This window comes from Notechis scutatus, chromosome 11 (genome assembly GCF_049901735.1).
Source record: "Notechis scutatus isolate UNSWTSFEM ecotype Mainland chromosome 11, rNotScu1.2, whole genome shotgun sequence".
In the NCBI taxonomy this organism is placed as follows: Eukaryota; Metazoa; Chordata; class Lepidosauria; order Squamata; family Elapidae; genus Notechis; species Notechis scutatus.
Genome location: NC_142019.1, coordinates 14,328,317 through 14,354,134, shown reverse-complemented (window position 1 = coordinate 14,354,134; position 25,818 = coordinate 14,328,317). Strand labels below are relative to the sequence as shown.

Sequence of the window (25,818 nt, the reverse complement as noted above, 5' to 3'; positions counted from 1 at the left end):
CATTCTGCCACGGGGTGTTTGAGCATCATCATAAAACAATGTGAAAATTTGGGTATCAAAGAAATGTGGCCAAAGCAAAACCACATGTTTAGATTAGCTTCAGCTTCAAGTCTCCAGGGCTGTATGAACCTGCTTTTAATTTAATATCATGTCCTGTCACTGTAAGCAAATATTTTGTCACTGATTCCTTTAATTAAAAGGAAAAAATATTGTGCCATTTGATTAACGAGATTATAATAGCCCATCATGGAGAAATTGTGTTCTTCCTCCCTCCATTTCCTTCTTCCTTCCCTTCGTTTCCTGCCCCCCTTCTTTCTTTTCTTTCCTTCCTTCCCTTCCTCCCTTTCCTTTCCCTTCTGTATAGATTTCTGTTGATATGAGACAACTGACACGAACCTCTAAGATTATTATAAGTATTATTACAAGTGTTATATTTTTATTCAGTGTTTTTAGATGATTAGTTTCTCCTTCAGTTGGTTTGGGGGTGGGAGGAGTCTCTTTATGTTTTGAAAAAAAAATATAGCCATAGAGATTCCTAGCAGACCAATTCTCAAAATAGGCTTCCTCTTTTTTTCTGAATGTATCCTTGATCTTGACCCAAGGAAGTACGTATTTCTTTTTGGTCTTTTTGGAGATGTAAATTCTGCTGCCAATTCCACTTATACTCCAAGGTCAGGGAAGCAAGAACAAAATTAGAACATTCAACAATCGACGTTCTTAATGCAACATGCCTACCTGTGTTTTAGAAAGAAAGGGAACAGAATTCTGCAAAGGAAACGGCAGGACTTCATTAGAGACCAGGCAAGACTGTGGCGTGGCATCGAATGTAACCACACTGGTGCTTTATTGGAAGAAAGAATGCAGAGAAGGCTTATTTGTGGTGCTGATAGTCACCTTTCAAACCTTACTTTAAACTGGTTAGGTCCACTTTTCTCCTCCATATCGTACTATTATGGGATGTTATGAGAAAAATATTTGATGCTTTAGAATAGGGGCCTTCAAACTTGACGCCTTTTAAGACTTGTGGACTTCAACTCCTAGAAGTCCTCCAGTCATATTAGCTCAGGAATTTTGGGAGTTGAAGTCCACAAGTCTTAAACTGGCCAAGTTTGAAGACTCTTGCTTTAGAAGGTATCATGTCATCGGGGTAACACGATAGCAGTGTTCCCATTTTTGAGGGGCTGCCACAAAAAAAGGGAGTCAACCTATCCAAGGCACTAGCAAGCAAGACAAGAAACAGTGGATGGAAACTTAAAAGGAGAGATCCAACCTAGAACTAAGAAATTTTCTGACAGTGAGAACAATTAACCAGTGGAACAATTTGCTTCCAGAAGTTATGGATGCTCCATCACTGGAGATTTTCAAGAAGAGACCGGACAGCCATTTGTCTGCTACATTAAAGGCTTTCCTGCTTGAGCAGAGGGCTAGACTAGAAGATCTCCAAGGTCCCTTCCAACTCTGTTACTCTGTTAATTACAGGTAGTCCTTGACTTACGAACAATTCGTTTAGTGACTGTTCAACGGCTTTGAAAAAAAAAGTTTTCATAACTACAAAGAGTCACTAAATGAACTCGTTGAAGGACTACCTGTATTTTAAGTGTAAAGCGCAAAATCCTGAAGGAAAAAAAAGCCCAAGAGGGCGATTTTAGGGAGCCAAAATATCTAGAGCCAGCCCTGATCTTTGGTTCGTGACTGGGGATGTTGTAGCAAGCTTAAGATGTGTGGACTTCAATTCCCAGAATGACCCAGCCATCCACACATCTTAAAATAGCCAAGGTTGAAAAACATTAAGGTGGAGTTAGAGAGGAGGAATATGAAGGATGTGCTATTTGCGGGGAGAAGGTGGGACTTTGGACAAACGTCCTGGATGTAAGGCTTATTGAATCCACTTGGTAGTAGCACCTAGGAAACGTCGGCTGGTTTCAAAAATAGTGACCTGGTTAGTTTTCGGATGGGAGACCACCAGGAAATTCTTGAGTTGCATGGCATCCTGCTGAGTGCCGCCGAAATCCCTTTATCTAAGAAGATTGAGCAAAAAAGTAGCTATGTCAACTAAGCCAAGCTAGTTGATGAACCTTCCATTCCTAAAATTTTGACTGTTAACCTTTCCATACACCTTAACATGACTTTGAGTCTTCTTTGGAGTATTTGAGTCTTCTTATTTGAGTCTTCTTTGGAATAATGCTGACCTCCAGGCACTTCCTCCCCACCCTGTTTATTTTCTATTTTCCTTTTCTTACTCTTTGAAATCTCACTGACCTTATGATTGTTAGTTCTGTGCTTACCAACGAACAAAAGAGAGGAAATTCTAGATTTCTTTTTATCTTTTTTATCTTTGATAGGATGTTCTGTTTAGAATTTTAGCTCATGGTTATTCATACCAAGAACCAAAAAAATAAAATAAAAGCTAGAATAAACTAGATCTGCTTCTTTGTGTCTTTCTTTCTTTGGTGCGTGTTCAGCATGTCTGTTTGACATTATTAATGATACCATTGGAAAATAGATGCCCTATCTAAATGTTCTATCCTCACTTTTAGACAGATTTAGAAGACAAATTTAATAGGCTGCACCAATGCATCTTTTAGGTGTTCACCTGATTGAGTTACATGAACACAGTGTAAATCTGGTACAACAGCTATCAAATCTTTAGCCCTTTGCTTTTCCCCATTTAACTTCTGAGTTCTGAAAATTTCAGAAAGTACGGTGCGCTTGAGAACATCATGATATTGAGATATTGAGATTCTGGAAAGATTGCACAGAAAAGCAACAAAAACGATTAGGGGGCTGGAGACTAAAACATATGAAGAACGGTTGCAGGAATTGGATATGGCTAGTCTAGAGATTGAAGGATTAGGGAACAACATGATTAGCAGTCTTCCAATATTTGAGGGGCTCCTACAAAGACGAGGGGGTCAACCTATTTTCCAAAGCACCACAAGGTAAGAAACAATGGATGGAAACTAGACAATAAGAGAATGGTATAAGGTCTTTTGCTAGAGCTGGAGGTTGGACTAGATGACTTCCAAGATCCCTTCCAACTCTTATTCTATGTCTTATGAAATACACTGCAGCTTAGTGTTCCGCTCTCAACAGATTAGAAGGCATTGGCATAGGGCAATTGGTAGCAACATCATTCCAATTATTTAGTCTGGACTTAAGGTGTTGTGTGTATCCAGACACTGTACTTGCAAGCTATAATTGATACTTTAGTGCCAAGTATGAAGCCAGCCAACGTGGCTTGTTTAACAAGCCACAATTAAAACTAACCCCACCACTCAGGCCATGGCTGAACAAAGCTTTTAACATCTGGTAGAATTTAAGGGTATGTGGAACAATAGTTAAGAGTAGAAACATGATTTCTCCATCTCTGCTTTCAGTTTTCCCCTTTGGGTCCTAAGTGCCTGCTATTCTTTTTCTGGAAAAGTTAGCAACTAAACAACTCCAAGGGAGCCTCCAATATGGTTGGTTGCAATTTTCAGCCTGCATCCCTTCTGAAGTTATGGCCTTCTGAAGTTATGGCCATCACTGGAGGTTTTCAAGAAGAGACTGGACAGCCATTTGTCTGGAATCGTATGAGGTTTCCTGTTCGAGCGGGGGGTTGGACTAGAAGACCTCCAAGGTCCCTTCCAGCTCTGTTGTTCTGTAACTCCAAAGTCGCAGAGCACACGGTTTCAGGGTACGATTCAGAGCAAGGAGAAAACTCTCTTCTTGTTTGCAAAACTGCAGGGGGAAACTAACAATTACCCCGAAGTCTCTGCCAGGGAGAATCTGCTGTTGAGCTACAGAGAAAGACTCTTGTGAAGCAATCTCAATTCATGGTTAGAAAAAAAAACCTTCCAGGAACGCTTGACTGAGCAGCCAAATAACAACGGTGCCCTGTTTATTGGACTATAAATATAAAGATACAGTCATTTAATTAATCAATTCCTAAACGTAGCCACTGGGAGTGACAGTTTCCAATATCCAGTTGAAAATAACATCTATTTTTCACAGGCTTTGCTTTCCCTCTGGCTTCTTTTAGCTTTGTGAAGGGTTTCTTTTCTCTTTCTTTCTTTTAAGCCTTGGGATTATTCTTGGGAAATGGGTAATTTCGGCCTAATTTTTTTTTTTATTCACCCTTGAGGTTCATTTGTATTGGTGGCCCACCTGACCCCCATAAATCACAATGGGACATGTCATCATCAAAAATAATGTTTTCCAGAATCTCCCCTTAACATCACAAAACACATCAAAAGGCTACTAGGGGACTACAGATTTTTAATGCTGGGGGGAGGTGGGGGTTCTCTAATAGAGCGAGGAAGAAGCTATGGAAATCTAGCTGCTACAATTGTGGTTTAATAGTGCTTCAATTATATTTCCCTCCCTTTTTCTTGGTTCAGGGAAGGAACAGCTGCATTAACAGAGGGATAGAATCTAGATCACATGAAGTGCTAATACCCCATTACTACTTTATAATTTTATTATAGTATACTTTAATAATTTATTTGATTCTTTTTATTAGTTTTATTGTTTTAAATATGGTTTTATATTCTGTAAGCTGCCTTGAGTTGCCATGGGCGAATAAGTGGCAATATAGATTCAATAAAGAAAGAAAGAAAATAAATAATGCCTTGGTAAGGCCACACTTGGAATACTGCATCCAGTTTTGTAAAAAAGATATTGAGACTGTAGAAAGAGTGCAGACAAAAAGCAACGAAGATGATGAAGGGACTAGAGGCTAAAACATGTAAAGAACGGTTGCTGGAACTGGGTATGTCTAGTCTGATGAAAAGAAGGACTAGGGGAGACATGATAGCAGCGTTCCAATATCCACAAAGAAAAGGGAGCCAAGCTATTCTCCAAAGCACCTGAAGGCAGGACAAGAATCAATGGATGGAAATGAATCAAGAAGATTCTATTGTACTCTATTGGAAGGAACCTTGGAGATCTTCTAGTCCAACCCCCTGCTCAATCAGGAAACCTATACCTTTTCAGACAAGTGGCTGTTCAACCTCTTCTTAAAAACCTTCAGTGTTGGAGTCCCAACAACTTTTGGAGGCAAGTGGTTCCACTGACTAATTGTTCTGTCAGGAAATTAATTGCTCCTTAGTTCCAGGGTGCTTCCCTCTTTGATTGGTTTCCATCCATTGCTTCTTGTCCTACCTTCTGGTGCTTTGGAGAATAGGTTAAGGTTTCTTCCAACTCTGATAATCTGCAAACTTCTTTGTGGCAGCCCCTCAAATATTGGAACACTGCTATCATGTCAACCTACTCCGTTTTTTCATTAAATTAGACATACTCAATTCCTGTAACCGTTCTTCATATTTTAGCTTCCAGGCCCCTAATCATCTTTGTTGCTTTCCTTTGCACTCTTTCTAGAATTCCAACACCTTTTTTATATAGTGACGACCAAAGCTGGATGTAGTACAGGGGTGTTGGCTGGGGAATTCTGGGAGTTGAAGTCCTCCAGGCTTAACGTTACCAAGGTTGGACACCCCTGATGTAGTATTTCAAGTGTGGCATTATAAACCGGTACATTTTGCACTTAATGATAACGCTAAGCCAAACACCATGGTGCTGCCTTTGCATTATTTTATTAGTCGTTTATTTGGTTTAGCTTTCCAAGCACGTATGAGAAAAAAAGTATGAACATAACATATAAGTATAAATGGGTGTAAATATATACATAATAAATGAGTACGAATAAATGGGAACAGTAGGACAGGGACGGTAGGTACGCTGGTGCGCTTATGCACGCCCCCCTTACATTATGTGTGAAGCTGGCAGCTTCGTGCACTCAACAAACCATGTTTAAAATAAACTGATTTAATGCACTGCATCGGCTCAAACCTGAACCAGGATGCACGTCCCGTGCCACGTGGAAACAAAACAGGGCAAAAGCAAAGCTTCACTTGCTGCTACTGAGCATGCTCGGAATCAATGCGCCTTCCCCATCCGTTGCGCTTCAGCTCCTGCTAACTGCGCATGTCCGAGACTGCCGGCCGTTGGGATATTCCTTGTAGTAAGCGAGCGCGCTCGTCGTGCGGAGGGAAGGCCGGTAAAGGGGGCTCTCGAGAGGCTTCACTTGACGCTAGTGCGCATGCTCCCCGAGGGGCGTGAGTCTTCAACAGCTGTTGGCGGGCGTGGCTGAGATTTACCGCGCATGCCCAGTGAGGACCTGGGAATGGTCTTGGAAGGGAGGCGACCTGCCTTCTTCCAAGTCGGAGCAAGTGGTTTCTCCCGGGCGGAGGCTGTGAGGTAGCCCGAAGCGTGGTGGGGTGAGAGAGAGACAGGAGACCCGCCCCCGGCCCTCAACAAGGGGACGAGGAACCCCGGCAGGCAGCCCGTGAGTTCAGCACCCCCCCCGACCGGCAGAAGTTCGCCAGGGAAGAATCTGATTCGCGTAGAATCTGATCGAGGCTCGACCGGTTGGATTTCCTCCTGTCCTCGAGGGTCTGGCCGAGCTGAGCGGGAGGGGGACCCTTTCAGATAGGGATTGCCCCCCCCCCGGTAATAGAGGGGCAGGGGCAGGGTTCGAGGCGGCAGGGAGGGTGGGCAGCACAGCCTTACCTGTTGAATACCAACCTGTCGTTTGGTTGGGCTTTTCCGCGGAAGGAGAAGGTTAGACTGGGCTAAAGGAAGGGGCCTAAATGCAGCCTGCCTTCTGTGCTGAGCCCCCTTTTCCTCTTCCTTCTTTTTCTCCTCTTCTTTTTCTCCTCCTCTTTCTCCTTTTCTTTCTCTTTCTCCTCTTCTTTTCCTTCCTCCTCCTCCTTTCTTCATCTTCTCTATCTTCTCTTTCTCCTCTCCTCTGTCTCCTTTTCCTTCCTCCTCCTTTCTTCTCCATCTTCTCTTTCTCCTCTTCTCCTCTGTCTCCTTTTCCTTCTCTTTCTTCTCTATCTTCTCTTTCTCCTCTTCTCCTCTGTCTCCTTTTCCTTCCTCCTCCTTTCTTCTCCATCTTCTCTTTCTCCTCCCCTCCTCCTTTTCCTTCTCTTTCTTCTCTATCTTCTCTTCTCCTCTCTCCTTTCCTTCCCCTCCTTTCTTCTCCATCTCTCCTCCTTTTTCTCCCTCTCTTTCCTTCCTCCTCCTCCATTCTTCATCTTCTCTATCTTCTTTCTCTTTCTCCCTTTCCTTCCCCTCCTTTCTTCTCCATCTTCTTTCCTCCTCCTCCTTTTCTTCTCTTTCTTCTCTTCTCTCTCCTCCTCCTCCTCCTCTTTCTTCTCATCCTCAGCAGGGCTTCCTGGGGAATGCCAGCACCAAGCCATGACAACGCTGCCCCCACCACAGAAGGGGTACGAGAGATCATCCGGAAGGACCTCTTGGCGGCTGACCTGAAATGCAGCCTTTTTGCTTCCGCCTTGCAAAGCTACAAGAGGGACTCTGTCCTCCGGCCGTTCCCAGGACATTATTCCTCAGAGGACAGCAAGGATTTTGAGGCTCTGGTGAGTTGGCCCCCCACCCTGCCAGGCATGGGTTGGGGGCACGGACGGGGAGGGGTCCTGGAGAGTGGGAAGGTGCGGCTCAAGCCTCATCATGGAGCTGTTGATCTTCTGAGCAAGATATGGCAGGTTGGAGTCCCACTGGCTCAGTCTAGGCTGGCAGGAAGCAGGCGGCGAGTTAACTATCGAGCCAATTCCAAAATGGCATTTTTTTTTATCGATTGTGGCCAGAAAGATGGTTTCTTTCATGCTTGCTGAGCCTTACACTGAACCTCTGAAATGTATTTATTCGTTTATTTAGGAGATGTATATACTCTCCGTGACTCTGGGCAGCTTACAAAAAGAAAAACTTAATATAGCCATATCCCTTAGACTTATATACTGCTTCACAGTGCTTTACAGCCCTCTCTAAGCAGTTTACAGAGGCAGCACGTTGCCCCCAACAATCTTGAGTCCTCGTTTTTACTGACCTCCCATCAGTCAGTAAACCATTTGATGGGCTCCATACCACTCTGGTTCTCCAGGCCCGTTGGCAACACCAGATCTTCGGGGCCTTGCAAAGTGGTGGCTCCTGTCTTTGGGTGTCAAAGTGGGGTCCAGTCTAATCTCTGCAGGGAAGACCTTCCAAAGGGAAGGAGCCACCACAGAGAAAGCCCTTCTTCTGGGTCCCGCCAGATGTACCTCCTTAGGAGCAGGGATGTGCAATATTCCCTGCCTCCCTGATCTGATGGGTTGAGACCAGGAATTCTGCTCATGGTCAGGATTAATATTACAGAGTAGAGCAGGGGTCTCCAACCTTGGCAACTTTTAAGACTTGTGGACTTCCTCGGCTGACTGAGGAATTCTTGGGGAGTTGAAGTCCACAAGTCTTAAGGTTGCCAAGGTTGGAGACCCCTGGAGTAGAGATTGGAGAGGGGGAAGTCTTGTAAACAGCTTGGAAGAAATGTTGACTTTTTTCCTCATGTTTTATTTGTTTTATTTATATAACGTAAAAATTCAATTTCAATCAAACTGTGTTGTCTGGGTGCAATTATCTTTAGGCAACCATAATCAAGATGTTTACAGTGATATTCATCACAATATTAATACTATTATAACAATATAATATTTACACTCTCATCTGTCGGGTTCTCATCACTTTTCCATTGTTGTGCAAATACAATTCTGGCTACAGTTAATACGTGTAAAATCAAATATATATTTCTTTTTATCATATTTTCCGCAGACTTTTGATTCCCTGTTTGTGGAAAACAGACTTGCATTCTCATGGGCTTTATAGGGTAGTTCACCAGCAACTCATTTATTTTGAAGTTTTCCACCAGATTTGCAGGTTAGAGAAACTAGATGGACACCTTTTCTGAATTTCTCAAGAAATAGGAGATCCTTCCCCAATTTTTCCAAAGATTCTGTCATCTTTACTGGCAACGGTGGCACCACAATCGAAAAAAACCCATGGAAGGTCCCTCCTTTTTAACATTTTCTTTTTTTCTCCCAAGCCAAAACATAGGCAGCCAAAGAAGCTGCAGAAAGAGGAAATCTGGGATAGCAAATCCTGGCCCATCCAGTTACTAAATAATGGGAATATTCCCACCCAAATTATATTTTTCACAGCTGTTCGTGACTTTGTCAGAAATCAAGTTAACCCTGTGGTAAGATGGGTAGCCAATACATTTGAAAAATAAATATAAATATATAAATAAGTTTGCAAAAGGTGACCACAAAACTCCAGGACATTGGCGGGGTCTGGTCTTAGCTGGTGATCAGAGATTATCACCAGTTCTTCCCACTGAGAAACCACTGGCTGGAAAGCCTTTGTAATATGCAGAAGTGGGGGAGAAATGCAAAATTTGAACCTGGGAACTGATGTGTGATGTTCTAAACGGTTTGAAGCCTCCACTTGCTTCTCTCTGTTCTCATTAACACCTTTCCAAAAACAAGTCGCCAACCTAGTTTATCAAAGAGCCGTGCCCTTGAACCTCTGCCAGCCAACCTTCATCTTTTAAGTAATGTTGTGAATGGCCTTCCAAGGAAATTGTTGGGCCTGATGCTTGGAAGAGAGCCAAGGATTTCTTTATCCCCTCTTTGTCAGAAGAGCCCAGCTCAGATGGTTGGACCAATACGGAATTTTAGAAGTCCCTTTGAGGTGCAGGTGTTAATTTAATTGGTACTGTGCACCCTTTCAACCGCGGAGTCACCGTGTTCCCTGTTTGATGGACAGGAAGAGAAATAATTCTTGCATTCCAACAATGCTCGGCACTCAAAAGCTGGGTTAACAAAACACAGTCTGTGTGCTTCCCTAAATAAATTATATATACAGTAGGTAATTCTTGATTGAGCTGATTTCCACTGAGTTGATTTCCACTGCTAAGGAAGATAGTTAATAAGTTTTGCCTCATTTTATGACTTTTCTTGCCACCGTTTTATGTGAACCCCTGCTGTTTTTAAGTTAGTAACACGGTTGTTGAGTGAATCTAGCTTCCTCGTTTGATTTGACTTAGACTTAGAATAACTTTATTGTCGCTTTGAATGTACACTTAATCGGCATACATTAAAATGAAATTACATTGTGTACAGCTCTCAAAGGGTCTCCACCTCTAATATAAACATAAACATGACAAGATAAATACAAAATTATGCATGTATCCACATATATTTGCCTGTCAGAAGACCACAAAAGGTGAACATGTCACCCCAGGACGCTGCAACCGTTGTAAACATGAATCAGTTGCCAAGTGTCTGAATTTTGATCACTCTGGATGCTGCAGTGGCTGGAACTGTGAAAAATGGTCATCAGTCACTTTTTTTAGGTGCTGTAGTGACTAAATCAGGGATCTTCAAACTTGACAGCTTTAAGACCTGTGGACTTCAACTCCTGTAATCCCTCCTCCAGTCATGTTAGCTCAGGAATTCTGGGAGTTGGAAGTCCACAAGTTTTAAACTTGCCAAGTTTGAAATGAATGGTGGTAAGTTGAGGCTGTTATGGCTTAACAGTACAACTAAAGCAAGGGCTGTTTTTTTACATGATGTTAAATCTCATGCACAGCTCAATTTTATCCAGGAACAGCCCATGGAATAAGCCCGTTGGATGGTTTATGCAGAAAAGCAGTTTTAACTCATGATATTTGCTAAACCTATCCAGAAGGATAAAGATGCCTGTGGAAATTCTTTCCCAGAATAGCTGGCCGTATGATTAGGAGATATTTGTTAATGATAAAAACAGAACTTTGTTTTTATTATCGTTTTCCTGTTGTGAGACCTGGAGGTTTGCCTGACTTTTGAGGGGAGAATTCTCAAGGTCTTTCATCATTAGCCTGTCACTGTGCTGACCAAACCGTAACAGCGGCAAATGCCAAGCTGGGTCATCTCTGGTTCCTTTTTGGATGGGAAGCTGCCACAGAATACCAGGGCAGGGGTTTCGATGGGGAATTGGAAGCGAAAAACTGGGAAATTGGCAGTGTCAATCCCCTTCCAAAAGTTTGCCAAGAGAATTGTCTGGATTTGCTCATGAAGCTCATGATACTTTTTATGTTTAAACTTCAGAGTAAGAGGCTTTTTTTCCTATATATTTTTAATCGGGTGTCAAACTCAGTTTCACCGAGGGCCTCGTCAGGGCTGTGGTTGACCTCAGGGCGACGGGTGGGCAGGGCCGACTGGGTGGCTGAGGCCATTTTGATGCCACTCTCCAAACTGCTGATACGTTTCCTCATCGCAATGGCTGAAGCCTTACATTTTCCAGGATGGCCCCGCAGGCTGGATGCAGTCTTGTGTTTGACATCCCTGTTTTTAATGTTATTGGGATTGTTTAATCTGCATATTTGTACATAAAGTTTCTGTGTTTTCTGTTATATCTTTGTGTAAGAGGTTATTTTATTATATAGTTGTACTTGTACAACTTGTACCGTGACTAAATTAGTAGACCAGCAAAATACTGTGGACATAATATATTTAGATTTCAGCAAGGCATTCGACAAAGTAGACCACAACCTACTTTTTAGTAAGCTAGAAAAAAGTGGAATAGATAGCACCACCACTAGATGGACTCGCAACTGGCTGACAAACCGAACTCTACGAGTAGTCCTTAATGGGTCTAAGTGTACATGGAGGGAAGTAAGCAGTGGGGTGCCACAAGGTTCCGTCTTAGGTCCAGTACTCTTCAATATCTTCATTAACGACTTAGATGAGGGAATAGAAGGGGAACTTACCAAATTTGCAGATGATACTAAGCTGGCAGGAATAGCTAACACCCAAGAAGATAGGCTCAAGATCCAGATGGATCTTGACAGACTAGAACACTGGGCCATATCTAACAAAATGAAATTCAGTGTAGAGAAAAGTAAAGTCCTACACTTAGGCAAGAAAAACCAAAAGGACACATATAGACTGGATGAAACCAGGCTCAATAGCAGTTACTGTGAGAGGGATCTTGGAGTCTTAGTGGACAACCAGCTAAATATGAGTCAGCAGTGTGCAGCAGCAGCCAAAAAAGCTAATGCAATCCTAAGTTGCATTAACAGAGAGATACAATCAAGATCAAGGGAAGTACTAATACCACTCCATAAAGCCTTAGTAAGACCACACCTAGAATACTGCATCCAGTTTTTTTCACCACGTTACAGAAAAGATGTTGAGACTCTAGTAAAAGTACAGAGAAGAGCAACCAGGATGATTAGGGGACTGGAGGCTAAAACATACAACAAACGGTTGCCGGAACTGGGCTTGGCTAATCTAGTAAAGAGAAGGACCAGGGGAGACATGATAGAGGTCTTCCAATATTTGAGGGGCTGCCCCAGAGAGGAGGAAGGGGGTCAAGCTATTTTCTAAAGTGCCTGTAGGTCAGACAAGGAATAATGGATGGAAACTGAACAAGAAGAGATTCAACCTGGAAATAAGGAGAAACTTTCTGACAGTGAGAACAATCAACCAATGGAACAGAAGTTGCCTTCGGAAGTTGTAGGAGCGCCATCACTTGAGACCTTCAAGAAGAGATTGGACTGCCATTTGTCAGAAATGGTGTAGGGTCTCCCACTTGGGCGGGGGGGTTGGACTAGATGACCTACAAGGTCCCTTCCAACTCTGATTATCTGTTATCTGTTGTACTAAAAAAAGTTAGAAGTCAATCCTCCCCTCCCGTCATTTCTTCTTCTCCCTCTCCTCTCTTCCTCCCCTCTCCTTTTTTGTCATTTTTCACCTTTTTTCTTTTTTGATCTCCCCCCAATTTTCCCTTTTTGTTATCTTGAATATATGTGTGTGTGTATGTATGTATATATTTAAATTTACTGTTCTAAAACATATAAAACATACAGATCAAACAATCCAAATAACATTAAAATTATACAGAAAAAAAAAATTCTTACTCCTAAATTGAAACATAGAGTATCATGAGCTTTATGATGAAATCCAGACAATTCTCTTGGCAAACATATAGAAGGGGACTAACATTGCCAGTGTCCGAAGTTTTTAATTCAAATTCCCAATTCACAAAAAAAAAAAGAACTATCTTAATTTGCTCATGAGTCCGGGAGCCAAACTTGGCTCACTTTATGATTCAAAGCTGCATACTCTTGAATTGTAAGAAATATTTTTTACATGTTTTCTTTGTACCACCAGAGGTCTCTTGGGGTGTGAGATTATGTAGAAAAGCTCTACCCATCCTTTTCCTGTGTTCCTTTCTCAGCTTGCAGATACAAGTGCATTAGGGAGCTTGCAAGAACTCTTGGATTCTCCCCAAAATCCTGACCAAAGAACCCTGGAGCTGTTTCACTGGATCCTGTCCTCTAAGGCCTGGTGTATCCAGTCCACCAACAAAAACAAGGTGAGAATTTTCCTGGATGGAAGAAAGACTCAACTCAGAGAAGTCAAATCAAAGGCTGTTTTGAGAGCTGAAATGCATCTGGGAAGAGTTGAGTTGGTTGTTGTTGTTTTTCACTATTTTATTTTGCAAAGAAACAACCCCCCACCCCCCAAAAAAGTATGTTGCCTTTAGGATTTAGTTAAAAATTAAGCCCAGGGAGTGGGCTGTAGCTATCAGCGCCAGTTGCAGAGACAACAGCAAAAGGATTTGCATAGCATTGATTTTAATAAGAGGAGAGATTGGATGTCCTGTCAAGATTTGGGGCACTGAAGAAAAATGGAGTAGAAAGGAAGCCAGAAATGTTCCTTTATGATGGTCCAGAAAGCCAGACTGTCAGTCTTTCCCCTTGGAATTCAGTATTTGAAGGGGGATGATGGCTCAGCAGTTAAAGACGCTGAGTTTGTCAGTTGAACAGCTGACAGCCTGGTTTGAGACCCAAGCACTTAGAATGGAGAAACCTTTGGTTTTTCTGCAAAAAAACTAAGCTAGGATCATCTTAAACAATTAGGCTGTGTTGAAACAAAATGCTTAGCTTAGCTTTGGATTAGTGTCCAGCTACTAAATAAGGGTGGGCTAGTGGTAAAGATTCTGGGCTTGTCGACTGGAAGGTTGGCAGTTCAAAAGCCTGAGTACTGCATGATGGATTGAACTCCCATTCTTGCCTCAGCTCCTAGTAGTTCAAAAGTATGCAACTGCAAGTAGATAGATAAGGTACCATTTAGGCGGGAAGGTAAGAGCGTTCCATGTGCCTCGGCTTATAGTCATGCTTGGCCACATGATCACAGAAATATCAATGCTGGCTTCCTTGACTAAGAAGCAGAGATAAGCACCATGCCCTAGAATTGGACATAGAATAACAGAGTTGGAAGGGATATTGGAGGTCATCTAGTCTAATCCCCTGTTTGAGCAGGAGAGTTTATTCCAAATATTAGCCTCTACCTAGGATCGAACTCACAGCCTTCTGATTGTGAGGCAAGCGCTCCACCTCTAGGCCACCGCACTGGACATGGCTGGACAGGGAAGGCTATACCTGTACTATAGGCAAAGGTAATCCTCAACTTAAAACCATAATTGAGCACAAAATTTATGTTGAGTAATTTCTTAAGGGAGGTTTGCCCCTTTTTATCACTTTTCTTGCCACAGTTAAGTGAATTCCTGTTAGTCACACAGTTGTTAAGTGAGTCTGATTCCCCCATTGTCTTTGCTTGTCAGAAGGTTGCAAAAGGGGATCACGTGACTCCTGAACAATGCAATTGTCATAAATCTGGGTCGGTTGTTAAGCATCCAAATGTAAATCACGTGACCATGGGGATGCTGCAACGGTCATTAGTGTGAAAAATGTCACTATTTTCAGTGTCACTAAACAAACTATTATAAGTCGAAGTCTACCTGTATTTGGAGCAGTGGAAAAAACCCAGTTGAAAAAAAAAAACACTGGGTGGAGCCAACTCCAAAATGGTTCCTTTTTGGTCATTTAAATAAACCCACTTTAATTCCTTAGGGTAGCTTTTCCCCCACTCGGCTTGAGTTGTGACCAAATCACTTTGAATTTGCAAGTAGTCCTCATGAATGACAAAATTATTGTTATTAACGAGGGCTACTTGCAAATTCAAAGGACCTCATTTTCCATCACCAAGTGATGCAGTTGAAAAGTGCAATGCCACAATACTGCCTTGTTCAGTAGCAGTAAACCTTGCAGTCTTGGTTGCTGCTGTTCAAGGAGGATTGCGGGTGGTTAAGTGAGGAGTTCCTTGCAACTTCCTCCTGGCTTCCCACAAGCAAGGTCAATGGGGAAGCCAGCTGGAAATTGAAAAGTCCCTGGTGACTTGCAAGCAAGGTGTCAAGGGAACCCAAAAGGATGTCACTGTTCTATCGTGACCATCAGTCCTTGACATGTTCTTGAGGGCCCCAATAACCATTGACAAACCGACCCACTCCCAGTTTTTGGGAGGGGGTACAGTTCTGTGGCTCCTTCCTTCATGTGTAACCTGAAGATCCTGAAGGGCTTAAAAGCAAAAGAGAGAAAGAGAGAAAACTTCCATATAAATAACTTTCCTATGTTTTGATGTTCTTCAAGTATGAGAAGATCCGGGAACTGACGGGAGCTCCCAGCATGCCTGTCCCGGTGCCAGACTTCCTCTTTGAAATCACCTACTGCAAAGAAATGAATGCCAAATTTGAGGATACTCAGGCGGGGAGAGACCTCATCTATGCCTTCCACGGGAGCCGCTTGGAGAACTTCCATTCCATCATGCACAACGGGTTGCAGTGCCATTTGAACAGGGTAAGCAATGAGCTTGGTTTGCATCCAAGGAGGAGGGGAAGGTGGATCTCACTCAGTCCAAAAGCTATAGCATTCGAGCAACAGCACTTAGACTTACATACTGCTTCATGGTGCTTTTACAGCCCTCTCTGAGCGGTTTACAGAGTCAGCCTCTTGCCTCCAACAATCTGGGACCTCATTTTACTGGCCAGTCAGGATTGAACTGCTGGCAGTGGGTAGAGTTAGCCTGCAATACTGCATTCTAACCACTGCACCATCCCTGGTTCTGGGGCAGCATCCTCTGCTAGGTTAGCAAACCAGGTGGCTCTTTGGGAAGTTATAATGGTTTGTGGGCATGACCTTGGGAAACGGGGACGATCCACAGAAGAATGGTCAGATAAAAGGCAGCTTAGCTCACACAATGAATTGAGGAGAGAAGGGTTGGCAAACACCTGAGAAGAAACCCTCTAGTTTCTTGGACTGTAAAGGGGATGTGGGGGACAAGACTTGCAAGATTCTGTGAATGTAATCTTACAATAAAGTAAACTTAGTTCATCTTGGCGTTGTCAACTTTCCAGTTGGTCAATCCAGAAAAAGAAACTCCCGGGACATTATTTTACCAAGAGTATAAACTTTACTGAATAAATCCACATTGACACAGAAGAAGTGAGACCAGCTCTGAGCTTCCCGTGCAAATGCATGCATAGTTCATTTCTCTTTTCCCCACGGGCCACCCATGGTCCATTATGTCCACCAATCGCTTCTGTTCATTTGGTTTTGGGAACCAGCCGGCCATGCGGTGGCATCTCCTCTGGGTGTCCTTGAGAAGGCGGAGTTACGTCTCATGGAAACCAACAATGCTTCCTGCCATCTTGCATTCCAATCCAAACCCACCCAGCCCCAATTCTTTGTCATCCTGCGAGGAAAGAGGAATAATAGGTGAAGGTTCGAGTCAGTCTTGACAGGCGTAATTACTTCTTGGACTACCTTGCAAGGTTGACCGAACCCCATACAGCCTAAGGCCCAAGAGCTGCTCTTAGTCTCTTAGTCTCTGTTGTAGAGACTTCTGGGAAATCCAGATGAGTGGGATGTTAAGTTCTTGTCCTTACTTTAAATAAAGTGACCAACAGGCCAGCAATTTGGAATTTCCTGAATTCCCCCACTCCCTGAAAAAGGGCTGAAACTTTAAGATAGGTGGGCAACAGGCCTTTTGTGTGAAGGTCCTATTTTTCTTATATTGTCCTCCCTCCAGCAGTCTACAACTCCTGGATTCCCACACTTGCTGAAAAAAGGGCAAATCTGAAAGATAATTTTTTTAAAATAATTATGTTTATCCCTTTGCTCTACCAAGGAAAATTTCAAGAGCAAAACCAAGAAAATAAATAAATGTAAAAAGCTCTCTGAAATAAGGATTGTCCTATATAATAAAGGACATATGGTCAGTGGAATATATATCTCTATTTAAAAATCCAGGAATAATATATGGAAAGAGCCCTGGAATTCTTCTTTGGGCAAGGAGATAGCGATCTTTCTGGTGTTTTTCAGACCTCCTTATTTGGGGAAGGCACCTATCTGACCAGCGACTTAAGCCTGGCCCTCCTCTACAGCCCGCACAGTCTGGGCTGGCAGCGAAGCGCAATGGGCCCGATTCTCAGCTGTGTTGCAGTTTGTGAGGTCATTGATCATCCAGATGTCAAGTGCCAAGTGAAGAAAAAAGGTGAGTCTCAGAAAGAAGAGTTTTTCCCCCAACTTGGGGGCCTCGATTGTACATCTTGTTGTCAGTAAGAAGTTTTTCATTAACTCGTTCTCCAGCCACCATTCAAAGATACAGTGGTGGTGAACAAAGGGACTGATGGCCGGTCCATCTGCTTAGGTTGCAACATCCCAGTGGTCACCTGATTGTGATTTTCACTTCTAGCTTCCTACAAGCAAAGTCAGTGGGGAAGCTGGCAGGAATGTGACATCTGTAGGAGATGACCAGGCTCAGGGGGGGAGGTGTCAAATGTGTCACCAGTCTCAAGTCCCTTCGCACCCACAAGAGATCTGAGTCCAGCCTGCCTTGAATTTTTTTTATCTACCGCCAATTTGCTTGAACCGTTAGTAATTCAGATTCTTGTAGCGAGCTTAAGCTTGCCATAAACCTCTATATTCATTTGAACTGCTTGGATTTCCTGATTTCCTGTACTTGACAACTTCATGCTTAATGGAATTGGCGCAACTGAGTTTTAGCACTCACTGCTGGCTTTTCAAGTCTTCCCATTCAAAATGCATGGCTTGCTTTCCCAACTACCTTGTCTGAGAAACCTGGCCGCCTTGTTACCCATTGAGGACAAGTGACTCTTGCTGCATGTAAACTTACAACTGCCTAACCAGAACTCAGTTTTCCAAGATCTCCCAAAGATCTTCAACCCCAAATCCTTTAAGCCTGGATTTGCACAACTCATTGACAAGGAAGGTCGAGCTGGATTGCTGCTGCATGCATAGACATTGTTAGGGATAACATTGTTTACCCTAACTGTTTTGAGTAAAAAATAATAAATATGGTATCATGGTTTGTTAGTTAAAGTGTGTGTAACTTTAACAGCAAGAATGTAATTAAGGGTGTGGTTGTAAAAGCACTATATAAGAAGCGAGGCAATGCAGCTCGCTCTCTCTGGCCTACTGATCCCTAATTACTGAATGGATTGATGACTGCGTTCTTGCTGGAAAGGGAGAGAACAAGGAGTGTTGATATTTCTCAACGGAGAGAAAATAAAGATTGGACAGATTTATTGTAAGTGAACTGACATTGGCTATTCAACACGGACTTTGCAAATAGAGTATCCCCGACGAGACTTGACTGAAATTGATATATGACTAATGGACCGTTTATATGACTATGCTATAATTCTTAAATGGAATAAACTATATTTTTGATAGCACAAGCGTATCTGTATTTTTACTGCGTGTTAACTAGAAAACTTATCTCACACATTTACCTGTCTTCCTATCTGACTTCGCTGTACATTCTGTTGAGTTTGTTTTCCTTAACACCCGTTGGGGAATGCAGGCTTAACAGACATATCCTCCGTCCCTCCCTGAGAATTTGTTGTTTCAACATGTTGACCAAACTGAATATAGCCACAGCCGCTTGCTGATCTGAATTTAGGAGTCTGTGCGCTGAAGGTACATGTGGCAGGAACCCATCCTCCCCTTCCTTTTGCAATCATCTGCTCAGCCACGGCCTCCTATTAAGCTCTTCGAGGTTCTTCCAAAGTTTTGGACCTTCTACCTAACTTACAAGGCAGCCCTCCGTCGAACTATTCTTTGCTCACAAGAATCTCTGTTTCTTTTCTCAGTTTCAAACAGAGTCTTACTCCTTTTTTTTTTTGCAGACTCTAGAGAAATTGACAGGAAGAGAGCCAGGGTGAAGAACAGCGAAGGGGGTGATGTCCCTCAGAAATATTTTGTCGTTACAAACAATCAGCTGATACGGGTGAAATATTTGCTAATATATTCGCAGAGGCAGCACCGAAGGTGAGTGTCCCTTCCTTCCCCCCTTGTGGACTTTGCTATCCTAGAAGTGAAGAACCTTCAGGGCATGACTGAAGCTTCTCCGATCATCATGGCTCAAAAATTCAGAAAAGCATGAAAGAGACATCGTAAGAGCCAGCCACAGCAAAAGAGGAAGATAGCAACAGCACTTAGGCTTATATACCGCTTCACAGTGCTTTACAGCCCTCTCTAAATGGTTTACAGAGTCAGCATGTGGCCATCAACAATCTGCGTCCTCAGTTTTACTGACCTCAGAAGGATGGAAGGCTGAGTCAGTCTTGAGCCGGTCAGGATCGAACTCCTGTCAGTTGACAGAATTAACCTGCAGTGCTGCATTTAACCAGTGCGCCACCATGGCTTCAACCAAGACATAAAGGCGGATGAAACCATAATGGCGGTAGAGTTGTCATGCAGCTGAAGAAAACTGGCTGCAGAACTAAGCTTTTACGGAATCGGGTTTCCTCTCCCTATTTTAAGTCAAACTACTAGTTCTTATGACCGCAAAGATGAAAGTATGCCCCAATGATGAAACATACATTGTAACATCAGGATACTACTAGTTGTCGACTTATAACAGTTTGTTTAGTGGCACTGAAAAAAGTGGCTCGTGGCCGTTTTTCAGAGTTACAACTATTGCAGCATCCCCAATGGTCACGTGATCAAAATTCAGAGCCTTGGCAATTGATTCATATTTGTGACGGTGGCAGCCTCTCGGGGTCATGTGATCCCCTTTTGCGACCTTCTGACAAGCAAAGTCCACAGGGAAGCCTGATTCACTTAGCAACCATGCTACTTAGCTGTGGTAGTGCAGTGGTTAGAATGCAGTATTGCAAGCTAACTCAACTCTGCCTTCCCACTCTCAGGAGTTCAATCCTGATCGGTTCAAGGTTGACTTAGCCTTCCATCCTTCCTAGGGCTATAAAATGAGGACCCAGATTGTTAGGTACAATTTGCTGATTTGTAAATCACTTAGAGAAGGCTGTAAAGCACGGTGATGCGGTATATTCAGTAAGTCTAAGTGCTATTGCTTCCTTCCTCCCTCCCTTCTCTGTAGTTAGAATGCAGTATTGCAAGCTAACTCTGCCCACTGCCAGGAGTTTGAGCCTGACCGGCTCAAGGTTGACTCAGACTTCCATCCTTCTGAGGTGGGTAAAATGCGGACCCAGATTGTTGAGGGTAAGATGCTGACACTGTAAACCGCTTAGAGAGGGCTGTAAAGCACTTTGAAGCTACAAGAGCTATTGTTATGACTCACTTAACAGCTGCAATGATTCACTGTGGCAAGAAAGATCGTAAAATGGGGCAAATCTCACTTAACGACTTCCTTGCTTAGCAACAGAAATTTGGGGCTCAATTGCAGTCGTAAATCAAGGACTACCTGTTCACACTTTGCCCCTCTTGTCCAATATTCTTTTTCAGCAATTATAAGTTTGCTTCTTACTCTTAAGGTAACCACATACCTTTTTACAGTCTATTCTATCTATCTCCGAACCCTAAATCCTACAACATTTTTCTGTTCCAAGCGAAAAAAGCCAATAAGAGGTTTCCAGCTAGCAGTAAATGTAACTATCCACTTTCTTCTGATCGAAGAAGCCAATTTAGCAAGTTCTGTGAACTTGGCCAGCCGTTCCTCAAAACTGCATTATGCTGAATCTTTCCATCTTTGCACATATATTAATCTTATTACAGTTATCATATAAAAGCAAACTTCTATGACTCTTTTCCAATGGTTTGTTCAAAGAAAAACCTCTGATTTTTAAATTTTTAAACAACCATCTCCAGTAGACTGATCTGAAAGGGAGAGACACTAAATTGTTCCCTAAGTTGAGTTTTTAGTTTGTCTTTAAAATCAGCCAACTGCATCTTTTTTGGAGGGGGAGAGGAATCTGCCCCTGTATTGTTTGTACAGAATTGGGAATAGAACTTGAGGCCTGAAAAATAATTCAGGCTTTTGGTGGATGGATGCAGGGATAGTCTGCGTTCTTTCTCTCCGACTTGAACATTGGGCGCTATCTAACAAAATGAAATTCAACGGTGAAAATAGGAAGGTTCTACATTTAGGCAAGAAAAACAAAATGCACAGGTACAGTATATATGGCACCTCGCTCAGTAGTAGTAACTGAGAGGGATTGTCCTAGCAGACAAACATTTAACATGAGCCAGCGGTGTGCTGCAGCTGCCAAAAAAGCAACACACAATCCAACATAATGCATAAACTGAGGGATAGAATCAAGATCATGTGAAGTGTTAATAGCGCTTTATAATTCCTTGGTAAGGCCACATCTGGAATACTGCATCCAATTTTGGTCACTACGATGTGAAAAAGATGTTTAGACTCTAGGAAGAGTGCAGAGAAGAGCAACGAAGGTGATTGGGGGCTGTACGCTAAAACATATAAAGAACGGTTGCTGGAATTTGGTGTGTCTAGTTTGATGAAAAGAGACTAGGTGTGATGACCCAGGCATGGCACAAAGGCAACACAGAGAATAAGAATGAGTTACTTTATTAGCTCCAACTTTGTCCCCAATTACCCAGTTACTTTCCAGTCTGGAGAAAAACTCTCCCACGAACCTGCACCAGCCTTTGGCTGCTGATATTCCAGTCCAAACGTTGTAAACTGAAAACTGTATAAACCCAACAAGGCAAAATAATTAAATCCAGCAGAGCAAGATTTGGAGTTCTAGAAATGAAGTAACAAGGCAGTAAATCAAACCAGTTGGGAAGAAGCCAGGAACTCAGATAACAGCAGCCAAACACAAGATAAACTCAACATTTGTTCCCAACAACTGCCCCACCCACCTGCCACTCCTTTAAACTCCCTCCCCAGGTGTGCCCGGTGAAGGGAATCAGGGCCCTTTCCTCCTTTGTAAGCCACGCAGCTCATGTTGCTCTCTTCTCCATTCTTCCCTGCGTGCCCTAGGATGAAGAGGAGGTGGGCCTTGGTCTTCCTCTGAACCCCCTCTCCCTTGTTCTACCTCTTCTCTGCTCTGCCCAGCCTGACTTTGCCCTTCCCCAGTTTCCTCCACAGCCAAGGAGCCATTTTCCTGCTCCCTGATGGCTGTTTGTCTTCCTCCTTCGATTCAGACTCAGAAGGGGGCATGACACTAGGGGTGACATGATAGCAGGGTTCTAATATCTCAGGGGCTGCCACGAAGAAGAGGGAGTCAAGCTATTCTCCACAGCACCTGAGCGCAGGACAAGAAGCAACTGATGAAAACTAATCAAGGAGAGAAGCAACCTAGAAATTTCCTGACAGTTAGAACAGTTACTCAATGGAACAGCTTGCCTTCAGAAGTTGTGAAGGCTCCAACATTGGAACTTTTTAAGAAGAAACTGGACAGTCACTTGTCTGAAATGGTTTAGGGTCTCCTGCTTGAGCAGGGGGTCAGACTAGAAGACCTCCAAGGTCCCTTCTAGCTCTGTTATTCTCTTCTCTTCTATCTATCTTTTAGACTTCCTGGTCAATCGTGGCTCTCCACACATCGTTTTGCGGTGATGATGAGTCTCTACTTGCTCCTGCTGGTTATCATAGGGACTAGCAACTCACCAGCTTTCCTCTACTACTGGAACCGGATTTTTGACTTCAAGCAATGACACTTGGTGCATCTTAGGCTACCGGGGGGGAGTAGAGGGCTGATGATCTTCACCAGGTGCCTTAACAAGGAGAAATGTTCAGCTTTTTGTGAATCCCATCATCCTGAAGAGTAGAACAAAATGGTGGGAGTTGTGACAGGAATGTTTCAGTGGCCTTAATTTTTCTGACTCTTTTATAGAGTATTGGATAGATAGTTTCTACAAAAGGACCCAGCTGAGGAGAACTGCCCCTTCCTCAGTCTGCTCAGGTCCTCACAACGAGATCTCAAAAATGTCTTCAGAGGCGAAGGATGGCAGGACAAGGAGCGTTAGCCTTTAAAGAAGACACTTCGACATCATTCTGACGTGCTGCTACAATTAGATGTGTTCTTAACCCTGAGAAGATTTCGTAGGCCTTCTTGGGAAATCACACTGTGTTTAATACCAGTGATGGAAGGGGGGCTCTCATTTAAAGTGTGTATTTGTATGATGAAATGACTAGATTGGAAACATTCACGCCATTTGTGAGCAATAACGACTAGCTGGATTCATGCAACGTACTTTAATCAGCCTTTTTCGAGGTTTGCATATTAACTCAGCCAAAAGGCTCGGTTTATCCAAATGGCTAAGCTTCGAAAATCTAACTATGATGAACACTAAACACTCTCAGCATCTTGTGCTCGGTCTTTGCCTGAGCTGCTTCAGTGTTGTGCGAATGCAGCCACTGGCTACTTAACTCCTGGTCTGGTTTGCAGAGGAACTCATACTCAGAAGCACAAAACTGACCTCGGGGCGGGGGGTGGGGTGGGGGGCGATACTCCCAGACTCAGCAACATTTGAGTTGGGCAACTACGAAGCCTCACCCTGAGGTCTTCTACTACAGCAACAGATTGTACCGCCAACAGCTGCTGCTGTTTGATGTTTGTGAGCAGACCCTGCATAAAATAAAAAATTGCCGAGCGCTCTGTCCATGAAAATCATCTGTAGGAAGGAAATTCTTGTTCCTTTGCCCGAGATAGAAAACAGAAGAGGCTGTGAACTGTCTGATGCTGTTGCTTTCTCTTCCTCCTCTGCGTTGGTTCTTTTCTGGTCTGTGTTTCTCAACATCTAGGTTAAAAAAAGCCCAGAAAAAAAAAAATCTCCAGGAAGATGGGAAGCCTGATTTGCCCTTTGTGTGCAGCTTATCTTCATAAAATAGCAATAACGGCATCTTGGAACCTGGATTGTGGGCAGGACTTTTGATGGCATTGAAGCTGGTGCTATCTTGACCCTCCTTGTAGACACCCCTGCCTAAGCCTCTATGTTCACCAAGCACACTTCATCAAGTCCCTGAGGAAGTACTGGCAGATTGATTTGCACAACCTTGGTTGGATTTTGGAGCTATGACATTTAACGCAAACCCTGGAAAATAGGCTATATTCCGTAATTGAGTGAAATGTCTTTGTGCCACTCGCTTAATCACAGTTAAACAATTAAGTACCTTGATTGGGGTTTTGTGTTGGTTTTGAGAGGTGTAATGGGTTATGCAAATCCCATCTGCTTAGTTTATCATTCCTGCAGAATGGATTCATTGGGTAAATAGGCTATCCCATGGTTGCAGCTGCCATTTTGACTTTTCCCCATCCTATCTCCAACATCCCTGGATCTGTGCAAGTCAGTTGTGGTTGACTCCTTCCAGTTTTCCACTGATCAAGTTAGCAACTTTCCCGCGCTACCAAAAGTGTTCTGAAAACTTCAAATCAATTTGTACAATGAGAAACAGGAGAGAAGGGTAGTTTAGGTCTTAGCATAATGTCTGAATCAAGCCAGTATGAAAATTTATGTGACCAAGCCAGTGAAGTCAACTATAGACTTCATTTTTTTAAAAAAAGATTATCCTAAATTATTCGTTTTTTAAAAGTTTCCCTTCGTTTATCTGAAACAGGAAGATAAAAAGAACAACAGGAAAAAAAAAGCAGACCAGAAGCAAAACGATAAGACATAAGGGCTTTTTAAACCTGTATATATGTAAATAAAATTTTACATAAAGTTTCAATAAAGGATGACTACAATCTACATCTCTCTTAAGTAACTTGCATGACAAAATTCTTTATGAAAGTGACCAGGGGTGGAAGATCATTAAAAACAAAAATGTTCACCTAAAAGCTGCAAGGAACATGTTGGGGATGAAACAGGTCTGTTAATTTCTAAGGCAATTTTTTTGTTCTTTTCCATTCACGGGGATATAAAAGGGTGAAACAGATACATTTAGACATTGCAGTTATTTAACTATCCCTCCTTGTGCAGAATCTGCATAATGTGCCTGTTCTGGTTATTGAATTAAGCTGTTTGCTGGGTTGTGCAAGATGTTCAGCTTCTTTAATTTAGAAAAAGTAAAATTAACAAAAATGAAAACAATATAAAGAATATAAAGAGTTCATACAAGAGATTCCAATGGAGAATATTAATGTACAGCTACCTCAGCCCTTGAATGTACAATTAAATGTAGACTACCAGTATAAATAATCAACACTCCATCTAAAATAAGTAGGCACATTCAGTAGTCCAAATAAGCCCCCACGAAGCAAGAAAGTTCCTTGAAGTTGTTTGGGATGTCCTTTCCCAGTCACGTTGATGAAACAATGCAAAAATCCTGTCAACTGTCTGACTAGTGAACCCAAAACAAGTAAACGCTCTCACGAGCTTTGAATTCCCCAAAGTAAAACGTTACTAGATCAACCATTTTGGTACTGAAGAATTAAAACCAGTTCTGGTTTTCCTGCACAAACGTTTGCCTAATTAAAACAATTCCTTTCTCCCCACCCCTTGGTGATCACTTCCAATTTTGAGACTGTCTTTTTGTTGTGGGAACAGTCCCTCTCTCTCCAACACCTGAAGTGGTGACCTTGATGGTTTTCAGGCTCTCACGATCTGTGTAAAAATTCTCAGCACTCCATTCAACCCTTCCCCAACCCCAGTTCATTGGCAAGTTGGCAAGTGATAAGGTTTGAAAGAAGCCAAGCGGTTCAATCTTGACCGTTCCTTGTTGAACTTTGGAATATCTCCTGGGTGATGTTCTTGGGTGTAAAGATGTTGTCTCTATAATACAGGTCTGAGAGTCTGTCACCTCCCTTGGTTTCCCATTTTTCCAATTAACCCCAAACAAAGCCAAACAAGGGGATTTTCTTGCAGGGTTCCCTGGA

General features: G+C 42.8%; 1 protein-coding gene across 1 annotated transcript; it reads left to right on the top strand.

Annotated features, from left to right (window-relative positions):
- Nucleotides 1-6,148: 6,148 nt before the first annotated feature.
- On the top strand, nucleotides 6,149-24,494 carry PARP16 (poly(ADP-ribose) polymerase family member 16). Its single transcript, XM_087972839.1, has 7 exons — nucleotides 6,149-6,325; nucleotides 7,211-7,418; nucleotides 13,090-13,227; nucleotides 15,344-15,550; nucleotides 17,075-17,246; nucleotides 18,904-19,045; nucleotides 22,516-24,494. The coding sequence occupies exons 2-7, from the start codon at nucleotides 7,224-7,226 to the stop codon at nucleotides 22,655-22,657; spliced, it is 996 nt and encodes a 331-aa protein (XP_087828965.1). The 5' UTR covers nucleotides 6,149-6,325; nucleotides 7,211-7,223; the 3' UTR covers nucleotides 22,658-24,494.
- Nucleotides 24,495-25,818: the final 1,324 nt, after the last annotated feature.

Coding starts and splice junctions, on each gene's coding strand:
- PARP16 (XM_087972839.1), top strand. CDS start 7,224: ATGCCAGCACCAAGCCATGACAACGCTGCCCCCACCACAGAAGGGGTA. Junction 13,228..15,343: donor AGTCCACCAACAAAAACAAG/GTGAGAATTTTC, acceptor ATGTTCTTCAAG/TATGAGAAGATCCGGGAACT. Junction 15,551..17,074: donor TGCAGTGCCATTTGAACAGG/GTAAGCAATGAG, acceptor GGTGTTTTTCAG/ACCTCCTTATTTGGGGAAGG.